Source organism: Electrophorus electricus, chromosome 21, assembly GCF_013358815.1.
Source record: "Electrophorus electricus isolate fEleEle1 chromosome 21, fEleEle1.pri, whole genome shotgun sequence".
Lineage (NCBI taxonomy): Eukaryota > Metazoa > Chordata > Actinopteri > Gymnotiformes > Gymnotidae > Electrophorus > Electrophorus electricus.
The window spans coordinates 13,858,836-13,876,335 of record NC_049555.1 but is presented as its reverse complement, the minus strand read 5'-3'; the positions used below and the strand labels follow the sequence as shown (position 1 = coordinate 13,876,335).

The following is a 17,500-nucleotide window of genomic DNA, read 5'->3' as shown; positions in this document are numbered from 1 at the left end:
GATGTATTATATTAATATTAATATGTAATTGCTATATTTCTATGAATGCTATATAATATACATATGTCACAGATGTCACCATATATACAATATACAATATAAAAGGCTTAAACATCCCAAGAACTGATATATTTATCTGCACAGTAAGTGTTTATTAGCGTATTAAGGTTTGATTTGTTGATTGTTTTAGCATGATAAATACTTCAAACACATTACGTCACAGATGCCCACTGCATCCTGACAAACGCAGCCAAAGTCCCGAGAAGAGCCGCAGACGTGGATTAAGTAAACACTCAGTATCCATATTAATAGCTTTAAACATAATTACAAGTGATGTTTGCAAGGTAGGGTGCTGTTCAGTAGTAGTCGGTTACTTATTTAGCTGTGATGTTAGTTTATTTATACACCATACATGTATAATATAACAGTAAAATGAGTCTTCCACATAAGATGTGCATAAAATATATGAATCATCTCACTTGACTTTAGTGAAGACGATGTCCACGTCAGTGCAGGTAACGTTTTTGCCATCGATGACTTTGCAGTCTCTGCAGAGTTTGGCCCAGTTCTTCCCGTTCATCTCCTTCCCGGCAGCTTTGGTGGCGCCATGGACAGCAAACCTCTCGAAGGCTTGGAGCAGCTGGTCCACGTCTGTGCTTTCGGCCATCGCGGCTCCGCTGCGACAGAATTCAGCGCGTCTGTCGTAGAAGAGCAGGTAGAGCCGGATGAAGGAGGCTGACTGGTAGCAAGCTGAAAAGGGTCACGGCATTTACCTCCAAGAAGTGTGTCGTGTCACGTGCTCCAGTCAGCCAAGCACCCAATGATCACCCGCCTCTACACGCTCGCTCAGTCTCCTGGTTATCAGCACTGTCCTTCAGCTGTGTCACGCTCCCGTTTACCTGTTTAAATCCCACAGGTGTCTGACTCCAGCGCCTCGCGCTCCCGCTTGCTAGACGTCTGCCAAACACGCTCCTCAAACATCCCTTTTGTGCTCGTGCTTATTTGGAATACTTTGTAATTTTGGAAAGTTCTTTATTAAAAGTCTGTAACCCCCTTTTGACCCCCCCCCCCCGTCTCGCGCCGTGTTCATTAAACTCACACCTCTCTGAAACATGCGAACACATGTTACAGTTAACACATCCAATGATAATGTATCAGGTGCTTTTTTTTTTCTAGTAAACTTGCTTTTAAATTTTGACACCATCAAGAATTTGTATTGGTAGGGTTGAAGAACAGTGTTGGCAAATGTGGTTAAGCTCACATTAAATACTTTGCATGTCATATAAGGAGTCAAATGTTAATTTTAACTGGGCAGCTGAAACAATAATTTTCAAAATTGTAGGAATTCCAACTGATCTAATACATTCATGATATGGGTAATTTGGGAACCTCTAAACAGACAAAGAAAAGAGGCATCTAAAATTGACATCGCTAGACTTCTCCCTCAGTGGCATTCTGGCTAAATCAATTCGTGTGGATTAGGGAGCAGTACAGGCAGTCGATGTAAACTCTAATTTGAGGGGTCGTTCTCATTAGAGAAAGAAAGAAACTGGAGGGTGGGGGGGTCAATCTGTCTTTTTAAGATTTTTCTTTCTCTCTCTCCTGTTCTTTCTATACATTTCTATAAATGACTATACATTCTCTCACACTCTTGCTCTTTGGCTGCTCTGTTTTTGATTGTGTGTGCGTCCCTTTAACTCAGTGCTGAAGCCCCAGCAGCATGGCCAAATCACGAGTGAACAATGTGTTCACTCTGCAAAGACAGCAACCTCTGCACTCTTCCATCTTCATATTTATCTTGTCACTAACAGCCGTATTCTTTCACACTGACAAATGTAGATCCACACACATGTAGATCACGCCACTAAGATGCACCCTGAAGATATACAGTTTTTAGCCAGACCACTAAATAACAGAATCAAGTTAAAATTCTAGTTCTGTACATTAATTTGAGTTAGTTGATCCCAATTTGATTCAAGACCTTCCTATGAATTAATGTAAAATTCTAGAACTTAAGAAAATGTAAAAATCCCAATTTGTTTTAAAAAGCCCCACCAAGGTGGTGGTTTGGTTGTGAGATGAGCCTGGAGGGAGAGAGTCAGTGTGGAATCTTTCAGACAGATGTGAGAGGTTTGGCAGGGGTGAACTCCACACAGGGACCATGGGTGGGCTTGGCCTTGCTGTAGTCTGCAGCCCCTGCAGGCTTTTTAACATTAATGCAAACATGCATACACACACACACACACACACACACACAAACACACAAACATATGCAAGCGCTCTTTCTCTCTCTCTCTCTCTCTCTCTCTCTTACACGCTTGCACATGGAAAGAGACATAGATAGTCATTTTTCTCTACATCTAGGTCTGTGCTGCTCTGAACAGCTGGGTAATCAGTTCACTATTGGCATCTAGCCGCCAACAAAACCAGATAATGATGTTTGTTTTGAAAAGGTTGTGATTTGGATAATGTCAAATGGTTGATTAGTTCTCTACAGTGTTGGAAAATATGTGTCCACTGCCCTGTGTTCCTTTCCTTTTTAAAAATAGCTAGACAATGAAATGGACATTGTGTATGAACCTCACCCCAGACACACACACACACACTTAATTACTTACTTACACTTACAAGCAATGTCTGCTTCCTAAGAGATTCCCTCACTCTACAATCTGCTTGTCCAGCCTCAGGAAGTGTCCATGGAAACCGTTACATAAATATGGGTAACCTATCCACATGCTCTCTCACGTGCATGGCTACACACACACACACACACACCTGCACATTTCTATAAGTCTTTGCATGGTATCATACTAAGACTGGGGTCATTTCGAAGTGTTTGAAATGCTGTCTTTCAGTTCTCATGTGTTTCTTTTATTTATGCAACTCCTTGTGTCACAGACTGAGAAATCAGTTTATAGAAGAGAATAAGTTTATATAAGATTGTTGTTGTGCAGTAAAGCTCCTTTTCTGGAACTTTACTGTAGTTGCTTAATAATCTGTGATGTTCTTTTCTAACAGGGAAGATCTAAACTCTTTGCTTAAATGCATGAACACAGCGGGACTCAACTAAATGCTTGTAGCTTGATGGAATAGAGTGGCACTTAGCCAGCATGTGGTAAAGTTATAATTACACTTAATTACAGCCCAGTCTGCCACAGTTGTCCTTACCAACCAACCACAGCCATGACTTCATCTCTGGCCTTTACAATCTCTTGAGAAATATCATTGCTGTCCTTTTGATGTATTTATTAGACAGGCTGACATTTTTATGCTGCAATACTTTGCCAAATATTGACAACCATACACTCCTCACTAAGGTCAGTGCCAGCAATGCTATGTATGCACTCATAAATATTATGCCCAACTCAGGATAAAAAGTCAGTGGACGCAGAAGACAAGGAGCAAAACATGGGATTTGAACTGAGTTATGAGGTCCTGTGTACTACAGTTCAATAACACTCTGAATATGAATGCTGTTTTTTCAATGTGGTGTAAGCTGGTACACCCACACACAAGCAAATCATCCATGACACAATCCCACTTAAAAAAAAAAAAAACTATTTTGAATTACAGGAAGCAAAATAAAGTGCATTGGACAGCTGTATGGCTGGATTAGTAATGAAGGATGATGTACTTAAAGCAAGACTTTGCAGGCACAGTGCAGGGCGTGTGTGTGTGTGTGTGTGTGTGTGTGTGTGTGTGTGTGTGCATGAGAGACCAACAGCAAACAAACTCCAAGCAATGTGTCAAGCTATGCAGAAGCACTGTGTGCAGGAGTGTGTGTGTGCGTGTGTGTGTGTGTGTGTGTGTGTGTGAGAGAGAGAGAGAGAGAGAGTGTATGTGTGTGTGCTGGGATAATAATGGTTATAGAGCTCTTACCTGTATCACCCTGCTCCTTTCTGCACGGCTACTCCACACACATAGCCACACACACGAACTCACACACGTTCGCAAAAAAACCCTCTCTATATAGAGCTCCTGTCTCCTGCACCACCTGCTCTCTCTCTCGCTCTCTCTCTCTATCTCACAAACTCACACACACACTTTCTCTATCCCGTTTAACCTCTTCTCAACGAGCTTTAAAGGGCTGAGGGCTTGTTATCATCTGTTTACCCCTGTATCCATAGAGACATCCTGTTTAACATCAAGGGAGGGCAATAAAGTGTGTGTGTGTGTATGTGTGTGTGTGAGAGAGAGAGAGAGATTTCTTAGGCTGAAATGACCAGGGCCTTTTATCAATTAGGATGAAACAGAGTCTTAAGCATGACAGCGAAGGATGGTCAGACTGAGAAATGTGGACATGTCACAAGGTGGGGCAGAAGTGTATGTTTGTGTATGTGAATACGTGATTACTGACAATCAAGTGGGAATGGTCCAAACTGTCATAGCATGATGTATGGAAACATGTATATATTTGAAATTTGTGGGTGCACATCGCCACGTGTTTATGCACATATGGGTGTGCGTATGGGAATACACAGTTAAAACAGTGATAAACACAGTTTTCTTTCTTTTGTTTTGTTTTTGAGTCACACATATCGACCTTTAACATTGGCACTGTCAAGATGATTCCATTAATTTAGTTGTTCACCATTGTCTAGACTGGCTAAGCACAATAGCAGGTCTGAACAGTTCTGGCCACATCATTCCTCTCTCTCTCTCTCTCTCTCTCTCTCTCTCTCTCTCTCTCTCTCTCTCTCTCTCTCTCTCTCTCTCTCTCTCTCTCTCTCTCTCTCTCTCTCTCTCTCTCTCTCTCTCTCTCTCTCTCTCTCTCTCTCTGGCTACTGTCTACTGAAATGGCACTACATTTTCCAGGGTTGCCCACTCCTCACCCCTCCCCCATCCATTTTGTCTATACTGAATGAATAAACATGGATCAAGAGACTTTATAACAGACCTGAGCCAAATATGACCTAGCACAGCCTGATGTCACTAAAATATATTTTTAATTGTTTCTGCTTTGAGTTAAGGAGGCAGAGTGGGCCCACGGCAGCGGTGTTCCCAGGACTCAACAGGCCTCGCGTTTTAAACGCTGGGTGTTGCAACTCCTCGCCCTGTCTTTCTCCTACGTGCTCTCTTGGGAGAAGTGGCTCAGGGCTGTGTCAGAGGAAAATGGCGGGTCTTTGTAAAAGTAAGTTTTCCTTATATTCAACCTGCCCAGTTCCCAGTTGCTTAGGCTAGTGGTGTCTTTACAGGAACCTAATGTACTAGTGTAAGGACCTACTCCATGAAGACCGCAGGTCAGTTGCAAATCACTTTGGTCAAGAGCTTCTGCTAATACTATGAATAAGTGAATGCTACAGTTTACACAACAAAACAGTGCAATAGCAATTGGTGTGTTTGGTGTGTTTGTGTGCATGTAGGTTGCATGTCTCTCTCACCCTAAGCGCATACACACACACACACTAGTCAGTGTTTAAGGAGCAGTTATTTGATGCTGCTTAGTTTTGTTTTGTTGCCACTGAACGCAGGGGCTAATGATGAGATCAGCCTCAGCCCTCTCCCCTTTACCAGATCACATTTTAGCGGCTGAGATATGCTGATATACGACACCTAATCCACATACCACTGTGTGTGTGTGTGTGTGTGTGTGTGTGTGTGAGAGACAGAGAGAGAGAGAGAGAGAGAGAGAGAGAGAGAAGGAGAAACAGAAAGGGGACAGATCCTGCATTATTCTCCACTGAGTGTGATTACTATGGCCGTTAGCGTTGAGCCTGGTCAGGGACCAGTTAGGATGATCTTAATTATTCAAGTGAATGCTCCATATATCTGCTTGTCCGTGTCATTATAAACAGCTCCCCATAACTGTAGCCTTTTGCCCTTGAAACTGTTTAAAAGAAATGAGCCTGGAGCACACTTTTCCTTTCCCCGTGGGGTTGTGTGTGTTCTTGTGCCTTGGGTTCGACGCTCTACCATGCAGATGCAGTGTGATCTGGGATGACCTCTGGATGACTGACATGTTTGGTGGGTGTGTTTACGTTGCCATAGCTGTGCTCTGTTGCCATAGCTATGCTCTGTTGTACTCAGCCCAGCAAGAAGCAAAATGAAAGCATCTTTGCCCTTTTGCCTAGAATTCACAAAATTAGACATGTCAGTTATGGAATGTGAGCATTACTGCATATTTTGATGTGAGGATTTCATCCCCACGCTCAGCCTCACCCCACCCTGACAGAAGTTGGTGAACTTTACCTTTTGTGGAGCTGCACTTGCTGGAAGATGAATTACTGCTCAGTGTTAATACTAATATTTTAACTGCAGTGTCACAATATAACGAAAATCTTTCTCACTCTCTTTTGAGTTCTTACATTGTTTTTTTTTTAAATTTCACTTCAATTATACTCTCTGTGGATTGTATAGTGGTGAACTAAAGGCTGTCAAGTAACCAATATTCATAACTGAATCCCAAATGGAAAATGGAGAAATTTTCTTTCTGCCCACAAGGACTCAGCAGAAGAGCGAGGACTCTTATTCTACCAGGAATATTGCCGATTCCATATCACGGTAACTGTTTTCCCCTTGTTCATGCAAAGGTTTTGGAATCAAGATTAGCATCGTTCAATGATGCTGGTCTTTGACGACACAAAAACGCGCAGAACGGGTGAAGGAACATTCACCTGGGCGTTATACGTAGTGTTACTGCTGATGAACCCGCTGTGCCGCCCGAGTCAGGGCTGCTGTGTGTGCGCTTTCATGTGGAAGTGGTATGACTTCGCTCATCCTTTGTGGGTGTGTGTGAGGAAGTGGCAGATCACGATCTCTCTCATGTGCTTCTCTCGTTCCCGGCGTCCCAAAGCTGCCGCTCCCGCCATTTTCCCTTCTCAATCTCCCACTCCTTCATCCTTCGTTCTTCTGAAAATATAAATGGATGCTGGTTTCTAGCTCATTAAGGGGTGTGTGAGGAGATCGGGGTACGGCAGCTAAGAGGAAACAGATGTACGACGCAGACAAGGGTAGGGAGGGTCTGGGCCTGACCTGCAGCTGAGTGTGGGTTTGAATTAGCTTCTACACTTTTGCCACCAGGACGTACGCGTGTGTATGTTCAGCCTCAGTCAGTAGGCCACTGAGATGGAGGTGGAGGAGCTGGAGGCGAGATTACAGGAACACCGATCCCTCTCTTCCTGTCAGCCCAGGAAACACACTCGTCCACAGCAGCTATGGGTTCAGGGGACTGGCCATGGGTCAGAGGGTCAATGAATGGCATCACAAGACCAGTGTGATTTTAGCCTTTTTGTTTTTGCAAAGCTGTCACCAAGGGAACGATTACTGCTGAAAAGGCCCCTCAGAGACAACACAGCGCTGGAAGGTTGCTACAGCAACCTGGAAACATTGATAAGCAAGGAGATTGGGTTTTTCTCCTGAAGCACAGACTAATGGACTACACGCTTCACACAAGCAAAGGGAGGCTTTAATAAAAGCTGTTCAAACCATGGCCAAGGTCATATCTGCTCGAGCAGTAAAACGTAACGGCAAAATATCTATAGGAACCACAGTTGTAGGTTGGATGTCCTTCACTGGTTTAACAGGACTTGGCAAAATGTGCATCATTCTAGGATTAATTTCCCCATCTGTGTAAACATGAAAGTCATAAAACCAGTTTTACCAGTTTTTTTTTTTTTTGTAGATGAACTGTGACGCTTTTTATGTGTTCTTCTCAACGAAGACTTAAGGTTTAAAACAACACTATAGAAAAGAGGTTAATCTCAAGCCACAATGTGTTCTGGCCATGGACTGGTCAGCCAGAGGTTCATTCATCCAGAAATCAACACACATCTGGACACTCCAAACAGTATCATTAAACGTTTGGGTGTGTCAGGGTTTAAATGTTTCTGGAGCACTGACTAGCGTGGGTATTCATAAATCCTTGCTCCTGTGCCTCACATAGACAGGGAGGAGCAAACTCTTTCTGTGATGGAGGTGCAAGGTGCTTGAGCCAATATAATATTTAGTGATATTTTAATCTTAGCTATATTTGGCCAGGCACAGAACAATAAGCAGCCCAGGAGTTGGGCACTGTGTTCAGAAGCATGTTCATTCCGATTGAGTTCAGAAACCCCCTGAAAACAGCAGCAGCACCTCATCCTACGTTAAACTTAAGCTTTAAAGAAACACATGGGGGAAAAAAAAAGAGTAAAAACAGATCACTTCACAGGTTCTAAAACAGGAGTCAGCACAGAGGCTCAATATAAAATGGGTGGATGCTCACTCTTGGCAGCAGCGGAGCCTCTCTTCAGTGCCATATGACCTCACTGTGATTCACAGCCCTCTCTCTTAGAACGAGGCCCTCGTTAGCGTGGGACACGTCACTCAAAAATCCCCAGAGTTGCCATAAATCAAACAAATCAACAATCAAAAGAAAATTCATAAAAGAACACCCCCCGGCCCCTTTTCAAAAACAAAACCTAAACAGGTGGAAGGCCATTGTAGAGCGCGTATGCCAGCGCAGAGACAGAGAGGGCTGCGATAATCCTGGCTTGACCTCCACAGTGCCAGGAACAGAGCTACTGCACAGGGCGCTGTCCAGCCTATGGATGTCAACACGTTCCCGGGCAAAAGCCTCTCCCTACCCAAGAGGCCATGACTGACGCTGTTGTGATGTCGTCGTGTTTTGTCGCCATGACTACATGGTGGTGACTGTGGAGAGGAGCCAGCTGAGTTGAGGGACATTGCCAGAGTAAACAGTCTGCCCCCACAAAACAATACGACACCCTAAACAGCAACAGGCAGGAAGGAATGGGGGGAGAGGGAGAGAGGGAGAGAGAGAGAGAGAAAAAGAGAGAGAAGGAGAGAGAAGGAGAGAGAGAGAGTGTATAAACAGCTCTACTGGATTATTAAAATCATTTTGTTTTTTTCCTGAGTGAACTGAATTTGATATTCAGCAGGGGGTTTGATATATTTGAAGCCTGGATCAGTGACACTTTATGAGGAGAGAAGGGTTTATAACTAGTATTACAGTTGGTCTATGAATATGATAATGACAGTAAAACCACTGAAGTCCAGCTCACTGGAGGCCTGTGAGGACTTTAATCATTACAAAAAGCAACCGATGAAACTTGAGGATTTCAAACACCAGGAGTGGATCGGTGGCTTCTGACTCCCAGTCACCTTGAATCCAAGTGTCTCAAAAACACTACAAAAAAGCTCCCTACAGAACTGAGCAGGCCAGAGTTCGAGCCTCTCAGCAAACTGCAGATTTGATGGCAGACTGAAGGCGAAGTTCCCCTTTATTGTCATCAGTACCTCGATATAAAAAATGGAAGTGTTGCAACACACTTCTGCTCAAGCTAGGGGAGTTCCGCAGACACAGGTGAGGCTGGCCTGGAACAGCGTATTTGTGTGTTCGCGATTTGTTGCCATAGCAATAGTGCGATGACTGAGAAAAGGATGTTGACCTACAACAACAACAACAGTTTGGGCAGTTATTGGCTGTGGGAAGCTCTCCAACACTTGTCCTGTCCTCCGAGCGCGCCGGGAGGACAACGTACCAGGTGGCAAACGTGTGAGGCAACAACAAGCTCCAGCTTTAATTGAGCGTGTAAAGTAGAAAACACGATGTGACACACATGGCGAGGCGGCGAAACACAAAACTGCTCCTCTCCTCTGCACTGTGAAAATTTAGCAACAGTTCTGTTAAACAGTTTCTTAAAATGTCTAAAAAAATGTTAATAATCTATTGGCAGTTATATGTCCTTGGCCAGTATATGTCCTATTAAATTGCATGTGCATTCCCAATAAGGTAAGCAGGTAGGAAATCACTGGTGCACCTGTGCAGGTATAGAGGCTGTGTCCAAAGGAACGAGTGTTGTTTGTGAGTGTCAAGTGTTCATTAAAGGTGGAAAATAAAAGTGTTTTCCACAGATAACAACATAGACTACTGATTCATATTAACAAACAATTTCTGGTAGCAATGTACAGATATTCAAGAAAAACCACAGGACCTTAAAGCAACAGTCGGCAAACATTTCTGTCTGGTAGACTGCACACAGAATTGGACCTTTAGCATTCAATATGAATAAATACTTCTTTTTTAAAAAAGTAGTGATAAAAATGAAACCATAAAACCAATTGTTCAGTTCTCCAGAGAAGCTACATTAAAAAAATTGAAATGATAAATATCTGAATTGCAATTTTCTCAAAAGATGCACCCTGAAGAGATTGATGTTGGACTCTCCTCTGTCCTGATTTCTCAATTCTGTGTTGTTTGCATAGGTTGTCTTTCCATGCTACATCTGAGACTCTGGTGGACTGTAGTGGATCTGAGTCTTCAATGGATTTGTTTTCATTTTGGAAGCAGTTAGTCAGTCTTAAGCTTCCAGAGTAGTCAGGACTAAGGTGGGAAGGTTTGGCCTGGAGGAACCCTGGCTGGTGCTTGTGTTCCTATGCCAGTGGGGTGTTTGGTCTGGAGGGGACCTGTGTTCCTCCATGCCCCTCTTCTTTCTTGTATGTTTGGGTTTCCCCGCAGATCTGGGCCCGCCCTCCGCTCTGGCGCCCTCTAGAGGCAAAGAGGTCTCTCTGCTCCCTCGACTGACAAACACGTGGGTCTTCTGGGAGACCATCTCGAACTTCTGCTCCATGACCTTTTGAGTGACGGCCTTCCTTTTGGTTCTGGGCTGTGGCAAAGGCAAGGGCTCGGCAGCCACGGGAGGATGCAAAGCATGCTGGGTAGAGGACGAATGGGCAGCAGCGGCCAAGGGGACCATTGGGGGTGCCCCGGCCAGGGTGGCAGTGCCCAGGCGTGCCAGCGGCACGGGGATCTCATCCAGGGACTCTGCAGAATCAGAATGGTACTCAGCCGGGGGTCCGGCAGCCTGCACGGCAGCTGGAGGGGGCAAGGTCACATGCAGAGGGAATGCTGGGAGCGGAAGGCGCTGGCTTATGGAAGAGGACACAGACGCAGCAGCTACACTGGCCTCTGAAGGACAGGACACACAAGAACACAAGGCAGATAGATCACCACACACACACACACACACACACACACACACGGTGTCTGCTGGTGTGTGTGTGTGTGTTACCCTGCTCAGTGGAGTGGTGAGCTATGACTCTGCTGGTATGTGTGTGTGTGTTTGTGTTTGTGTGTGTTACCCTACTCAGTAGAGTGGTGAGCTATGGCTCTGCTGGTGTGTGTGTGTGTGTGTGTGTGTGTGTGTGTGTGTTACCCTGCTCATTAGAGTGGTGAGCTATGGCTCTGCTGGAGTGTGTGTGTGTGTGTGTGTGTGTGTATGTGTTACCCTGCTCAGTAGAGTGGTGAGCTATGGCTCTGCTGGTGTGTGTGTGTGTGTGTGTGTGTGTGTGTGTGTGTGTTACCCTGCTCAGTGGAGTGGTGAGCTATGGCTCTGCTGGTGTGTGTGTGTGTGTTACCCTGCTCAGTAGAGTGGTGAGCTATGGCTCTGCTGGGGTGTGTGTGTGTGTGTGTGTGTGTGTGTGTGTGTTACCCTGCTCAGTGGAGTGGTGAGCTATGGCTCTGCTGGTGTGTGTGTGTGTGTGTGTGTTACCCTGCCCAGTAGAGTGGTGAGCTATGGCTCTGCTTGTGCTCGTCTCTGTGGCCCGGTCGTTAATCACTTCTGCTGGAATTTTATGCACTTTCTTCTTTTTCTGGAAAATCACAGGAGCAGTAAAATTCAAACCTGGATCACAGCAAGAGAGCTGGTGCATATGTAAGGGCATGTGGGCATGCGTTCTGCTCTTAGTGAAAGCTTCTAAACACAAACTAAGAGTCCACACCAGCTTAATGTAGAACTTATACTTCTCAGCAGGTGAAATATTGTTGTGATTGTGTGTGTGTGTGTGTGTAGGGCTATACACTATCTAACCTGGATGTTTTTGAGAAAGTCAGTGGATCTTTGTGTGTGTGTGTATGCGTGACTCACCTGTGTGTTTTTGAGGGGGCGTGGGACTTGTTGCTTCTCTGCAGAGACAGTAGGGAGGAACTGCTCTACAGCCCTTCTCTCAGATGAGCTCCTGACCCTGCCGTTAACAAACAACCTGTGTGTGCATGCGCACACACACACACACACACACACACACACACACACACACACACACAGTCCACTATCATAAAGCTGGAGAACACACAAAAACACATTTGCAAGTCTATATATTACAATTTAAATATAGTTACTGTGGCTCTGATCTGTTACTGAAGGTCGACATCATGCCAAATAAGATCTGGGGATCGCACACATGGACGCAAGCACCAGCTCCTTCTCCACTAAAGCCCTTGTTGGTAAAACTGAAAGTCCCAACACACAGGGCTCAAATTCATTTTGCCCATTTTTCTTTTCCTCTTCCATGTTTGTCCATTTTTGGTTGAAAATGTTTGGTGTCAGAAATTTCTTTGCCTACCTATTAGCTTTGTGAATCCAACACATTTCTTAATTAATTTACTAATTACCCAATTTATTTCTCAGTATTTTAAACTGTTTTTAATTAAACTGGAACTGTTAAATAACCAGGCCACAGCGTTCATGGCCAATAAAAGGACAGTCAGCAGCACTAATCTTAAGGGAGACGACTAAAACCCACCTTAAAATATGCAAAACTACAGCCACACAGAAATTAGAATATTGTTTATTATGCATTTCACACCCACACCCACCCCAACCACAACTGACACCCACACCCACATACCTTCATCCCTACCCTTCTTTATACACCAATCTACACTAAGTCCTCTGCAGGGGCAAGTGATCTCATCTGGTCAGTGTTACCATGGCTACAGTAACTCCGCCTCTTGCTCTCATGCTCAGTGGACCTTACCCGTTACACAGGTACTTATGACCTCAAACAAGTTTCAAAAGACTCCCACCACTAGGCCATCCACTGGTGACTATAGACAGGTGACTCCAGATTAGTACTTTGTTTCAACATAAGACATGTAAAGGTATAAGGCACGCTTAGGTAACACAGAGCAAAAGAGCGAACGTGAATGAGCTCTGAAAACAATTAGACCAAAGCCAGGTAACAAATGACCAGGTAGATGTGTCTAAACTGGCAGGGTGCACTGAGAGAACGCTAAAGTCAGTATAGATGAATTTATACCACTTGCCAAATAGTTAATTATTTTGACCTTTAATGTTGAATAAAAATCAGGCTTTTCTTCTTCTTGGTTTGCTGTGTGTCATTAATGTCATAGGAAAAGAATCTGATTTTGCACTTTGTTTACACAAAGAGAGCGGTCACCATGGCGACACAATGAAAGCCTGTTTGGTCGCCATTATGAAATTAACTTTAACGATCACTTTTCCTTCTAACAGCTAATGAAACATGTATTTACTGGCTTTCACGCTCAGCTATCAGAAATCAGATCAAGTCAAATTGTGATTTTATGGCTGAATATATGTCTCAATTCAAACACACACTAAACACTCATAATATGATAACATGTGAACACTGTGCTGTGTTGGTGACCAGATGCACTTAAAAGTTTTTATTCTGTACTAGCAAAAGAAAGAATAACCAAGAGCTCTTATCTAAACTGTGGGAAATCATGTATTTGCAAGCGATCAGCCTCAGTCTTACGCTCCACGGTCATATCTGCGGACGCTTCAACTTCTCACTGATCTGGTGCATGCCCCAACAGCAGGACCTAACAGCATAATTGGCTAAACACAATAAAATGATATTACCTGCCCCGTCATGAGTCTGTAAAAGACAGACATTGTCAGGCTGCTAAGCCCTCACGCTTTCAGCAGGGTGTGGGAAGCGTTTGAGCTTTGAGGCTTTGCAGGAATCCACCGGATCTGAGGAGACTTGGGACCTAAGCTTTTTTTTTTTTTTTTTTTTTTGGTGGCAAAGGTAACAGCCCTTCTAAAAAGATAAGCCTCCATTTCTGTCAGTGGGAGATGGAAATCTCCTTAATTAAGCTAGTGGAGACTTCATCTAGGTGGAGACCCCCGTGCCACCAGGGGCAGTGTAGGGGCCATACTGGGGTGATAGAGGTGTGAAATAAGTTCACCTGTACTCAGCTCCGCCCTGTGAGCTCATGGTGGTAGGAGCCTCCACCTCCACCTCAGGACTGGTGTAGCCCAGAGGGCCCAAGTGGCTCATGTCCTGAGGAGAAAGAAAGGAGAAATAAATGCCACTGTGTGTGTGTGTGTGTGTGTGTGTGTGTGTGTGTGTGTGTGTGTGTGTGTGTGTGAGAAGGAGAGACATCATTACATAAACATTACCAGCATCAAGTACACTGCCACAAAATCTTTACTGACATAACTGCTGTTGCAGAACACCGGGTGCGTTTGGCACAGAGAGATGCCGTATGGCCAGTGGGGTTCGGCGTGTGCTCGGCAGCCAATCGTATCCTCCCTGTGTCAAGCCTGGCATGACGTTACTATAGCAACACAACTCACCAACAAGAGAGGGGGTGCGGCACCACCAGCCCGGCTAGGCTCTGAAGGCGTTAAGAGAATTCGTCCCATCTGCGGTTTCTAACTACCTGTGTTTACATGCGTCACTGCTGTGAGTGCATATGCGCGTGTACGTCGTGCACTTGTGATACTACGCGTGTGTTTGTGTGCGTGCAGTGACACCACAGTGGGGGTCTGTGAAACACAGTCCCACACAACCATCTGCTCAACGCCCTGAAGAAGGATGAAGTCAACACACTCACACGCGCCTCCCTCCTGTCACTGATATGTCAGATACTCTACCAGCACACAGACACAAAATACGGCTGCAGAAACATTATGCACAAGATTTACAAGCGTTTCCAAACCAAACTGATACTGCAAACACGTTTGAGTTACACTCGTGTATGCTGGTGCAGACACACACACACACAGCCGCTGTAGTCACATGCATTCTCTGCAGCAGTTTCAAATCAACTATTTTGCAGTATGCACCCAAGCATGTGTGTCCTTTCGCCGCACTGACGGCATGTCTCCGAGAGTCACGCCTCCCTTCGAACGGGTAGCCGTCCCTGAGTGGAAGTGATCTAACGCCATGTATTCTTTTCCCATGGTGACATCAGCGTGCCGCCCGTATGGGATGTTCTGTGCCATTCGTGGGCAAAACCTTTCTGGGAACGAACTGGCCGCCAACCATGTGGACGCTTGTTATGCTGAATCAAAACAGTCAGGTTGCCATGGGCTAACTCCCTGCCTCCCACCCCAGGCAACAGTATCCACGGACAACATGTGCCACGTTTAGATATTTAAATGCAGTGTCGAGCTTTAAAGAGCAGTGATCTGCACAGTAAAGATTTATCTCGGTGTCATCATTCACACGTCTTCCTTTGTTTGCAGAAGCTTGAATCAGACCCTTGATGGACAGTAGAACACATCAACAACCCTGTATCAGGTTCAACCAGGTCTGATAAAAGATCTTAGACAGCCAACTCCAGTGAAGCCAGCCTGTGATAAGCCCATCACGGCATGTAAACAGGTCCTGATTTTCAGTAAACTCAGTACGAGTTCCTCTCACTAAGACTGGATGAAACGGGAATAAAAAACAATCGATAAATAAACAAATACCTAGGCCTAAGTGTAATGTGGATTTTGGCAAGTAAACAGGCCTCGAGTAGCTAAACGTCATCCTCCTTGGACTGTGGCCTTTGTGCAAGTTTTTGTTTGTCTGTCTGTTGTTGTTTATGTTTACCTTGATGAGCTTTATCTTGGGAGTGCCCGTGTGACTTCCTGAAGGTTCCTTCTGGGGGCCTCTTGCCTCCTGCCGATGCCTCTGTCGAATGATATACTCATACGTGCTCAGTCTGTTCCACACTATGAGAGGAAAGATTCAAAACAACACTGATATTGCACCTGTACTGACTTTAATCCGCTTTATGAGTGTTTTTTTTTTTTTTGCATGCTCTGATCTGAAAACAAAACTACCAGTGCATGAGAATTAAGTCATCTTGAATATCTTTTCTACTTGCCAATCTAAGTTCTCCACTGCTGTACGTCTGCAAAGAACCAAGACATGAACTGCTCTTTCGCCCTCTAGTGGTACATGTTTTTTTTTTTAAATACATACATATATATATATATATATATATATATATATATATATATATATATATATATATACTTTTACTTTTTTTTTTTTTTTTTTTACTGTTTTACTTGCAAATATATTGCCTTATATTACTGGTACCTCTGTTTTCTACTATCTAATACTTCCACTCGCATAACACACCTGCCTCGATAAAGCTTAATACTGAGTAAAAGGGATTTATTTCTCAGCAGGGTTGCAGAAGCTTCAGTTTTCATCATGAACAGATGCAGAAAGGCTTGTACTTCCACTGATCTCAGATCAGTGCTGCGCTGACAGTGATCCTCTGAAAACGTACGGTTTACTACGCCATGATGATGATCGCACAAGATGATGCTGTGCCAAGCCGAGGGCGGAGGACGGACTCACTGAGGTACACGTGGAAGCAGAGCAGGTGTCCGAGTAGCAGGGAGGAGAGAAGGCCCAGGGCCACGGTCACTCCTGCCAGGGCGGGAATGGCTGGGCCTGAGGTAGAGAACGGTGCCACCGGCAGGAAGATGAACCACACCGCAGACTCGTTCTTCACTGAGGATGAGGGAGAGAAAGAAGGAAGAGGGGGACAGAGAGAGGGAGAGAGAGAGGGGGGGAGAGAGAGAGGGAGAGAGAGAGGGAGAGAGGGAGAGAGAGAGAGAGAGAGAGGGAGAGAGAGAGAGGGGGAGAGAGGGAGAGAGAGAGGGGGAGAGAGGGGGAGAGAGAGGGGGAGAGAGAGAGGGAGAGAGGGAGAGAGAGAGAGGGAGAGAGAGAGAGGGGGAGAGAGGGAGAGAGAGAGACGGGGGGGACGGGACTTTTTTTAAGTTTAAGAAGGCCACTAACAGCATGAGATCTCAACACATGTACAGAATAGCGCAGTACAGTACAATATAATTTACAGTATAACAGCAAAACAGTTTCTTGCCTTGCTGAAAGTGTTTGTCAGATCGTAGCTTTGACGGATCCAAAAAGAACTCGATAAAAACATAGCTGGCGATGATCACAACCAAAAATATGCCCAGCAGAGCTGAAATGACACTGTTTAGGAAGAGCCTGTGATAGAGTGTAAAAAAACACATTAACAAATATCCCAGTTCCAACAAATCCATGTTCAAACCGCGGCCCAAGGCAGCTATATTTCTGTATGAGAACTGCACATGTTACGTACTGAACCTGTGGCATTAGTAGCAATGTAGTTTATGCCATGACGTAAGGCGGCAAGATTTTGACAGAGGATAACAGTGTTTATCCCAAACAGTAGTGTGTTCGTTTACTGTGATTAAGCTCAATGCTGAACTATACATCATTCTGCAGGAATACCCATAAATTAGCAGAATGCTCCCAACATTAAACGGCATTTCGTGGGACTTATCAGAGCCGCCTTGGGCAACTAGAAACAGTAATGTTTCATTCTGATGAAGTGAACTTTTAATGGGGTTTGTAATTATTATTCATTATATGGTAATTACATGTTTTATATGGTCTGCATTCCTCAAACCCAACTGTGACTGGAATGGAGACCAAAGAAATTCTTACTGCATTAACT

General features: G+C 44.6%; 2 protein-coding genes across 4 annotated transcripts in view; both read right to left on the bottom strand.

Annotated features, from left to right (window-relative positions):
* Positions 1 to 4,079, bottom strand: part of tppp3 (tubulin polymerization-promoting protein family member 3) — an 8,204-nt gene extending 4,125 nt beyond the window's left edge. Inside the window, exons 1-3 of one of the 3 annotated variants that reach the window (XM_027018666.2) lie at positions 3,880 to 4,079; positions 774 to 899; positions 480 to 698 (exon numbers count right to left, since the gene is read on the bottom strand). In XM_027018666.2, the coding sequence (XP_026874467.2) occupies positions 480 to 667 (188 nt within the window). In that variant the 5' untranslated portion in view covers positions 668 to 698; positions 774 to 899; positions 3,880 to 4,079. Of the gene's footprint in view, positions 1 to 479; positions 751 to 773; positions 900 to 3,879 lie in introns of all 3 variants that reach the window. The other 2 variants (XM_027018665.2, XM_035521074.1) reach the window with 2 other exon arrangements.
* A 4,763-nt stretch (positions 4,080 to 8,842) lies between these two features.
* Positions 8,843 to 17,500, bottom strand: part of zdhhc1 (zinc finger DHHC-type containing 1) — a 12,468-nt gene continuing 3,810 nt past the window's right edge. Inside the window, exons 5-11 of the mRNA XM_035520955.1 lie at positions 16,880 to 17,007; positions 16,354 to 16,509; positions 15,592 to 15,713; positions 13,955 to 14,049; positions 11,868 to 11,982; positions 11,493 to 11,592; positions 8,843 to 10,909 (exon numbers count right to left, since the gene is read on the bottom strand). Of these exons, the coding sequence (XP_035376848.1) occupies positions 10,302 to 10,909; positions 11,493 to 11,592; positions 11,868 to 11,982; positions 13,955 to 14,049; positions 15,592 to 15,713; positions 16,354 to 16,509; positions 16,880 to 17,007 (1,324 nt within the window). The 3' untranslated portion in view covers positions 8,843 to 10,301. The remainder of the gene's footprint in view (positions 10,910 to 11,492; positions 11,593 to 11,867; positions 11,983 to 13,954; positions 14,050 to 15,591; positions 15,714 to 16,353; positions 16,510 to 16,879; positions 17,008 to 17,500) is intronic.